Below are 779 nucleotides of genomic sequence, written 5' to 3'. Positions count from 1 at the left end.
AGCCAGGGCTCCCCAAAGACGCAGAGCAGTTTGGCGGCCCAGGAAAGTCGGGTGAGAAAGAGCCTGCAACCCAGGTGCCCCGGGCCTGGCGAATACCGAAGCTGGGCCAGGGAAACAGAGCTGCCCTCCGTGCTGCTGGCCCTGGCTGTGGGGGAGTGGACGAGGCGTGAGGACAAAGTCCCCTCTGGGGCTCCGGCACACGGGGCCTGCTGAGAGGGGGTCCGAGCTCCAGCACTCGGCCTTCTTGTTAGCCGAAGGGAAGGAGAGCTGCCTTGGAGGAATTACGGCAACCACAGAACTCAAACCAGCTCTCCTAACCATCCCGCAATCCGAGAACGTGACAGCAAAGATGAGCCCGTCCCCAGGCACAAATGCTGTTCACCTACGTGCCCCTGTTCGTTTACACGGCACCCAGCATTCACTGAGAACTCATGAGACAAAACAGAAAACAGAGCAGGCCAGGGCTGTGGTAGTTAAGGTGGCTGGACCTCACACAGCCACGGTTTGAGTCCCAGACCTGGCAGTTGGAAAAACTGGGCACGTGTGCATGTGTGCCTAAACTCCCAAGAGGAGAATGGAAGAGAAGGGATTACAGCATGGCGGCACCCCGTGGGGGGTGATCTCTCACTTTCCTTCTTTCTCTGTCTCTCTCCAGTGAGTGCACGGGTCCTATAGCAAAATTTTTAAAAAGAAGAATAAAAGAAAATAGCCCAATTCCAATTGAGAAAGGGGACAAAACAGACCCGGAGATAGCCCGGCGGGTGGAGCCATCAGAGACT

The 779-nt window shown here is 56.6% G+C and overlaps 1 protein-coding gene across 1 annotated transcript in view; it reads left to right on the top strand.

Moving 5' to 3' along the window:
* Positions 1-773, top strand: part of CSPG5 (chondroitin sulfate proteoglycan 5) — a 25,626-nt gene extending 24,853 nt beyond the window's left edge. The window contains exon 7 of the mRNA XM_014585194.2: positions 656-773. Coding sequence (XP_014440680.2) covers positions 656-658 — 3 coding nt within the window. The 3' untranslated portion in view covers positions 659-773. The remainder of the gene's footprint in view (positions 1-655) is intronic.
* Positions 774-779: the final 6 nt, after the last annotated feature.

Source organism: Tupaia chinensis, unplaced genomic scaffold (assembly GCF_000334495.1).
Source record: "Tupaia chinensis unplaced genomic scaffold, TupChi_1.0 Scaffold149184_1, whole genome shotgun sequence".
In the NCBI taxonomy this organism is placed as follows: Eukaryota; Metazoa; Chordata; class Mammalia; order Scandentia; family Tupaiidae; genus Tupaia; species Tupaia belangeri.
Note: the sequence above shows the minus strand (reverse complement) of the source record. Positions and strands in the feature narration are given on the sequence as shown.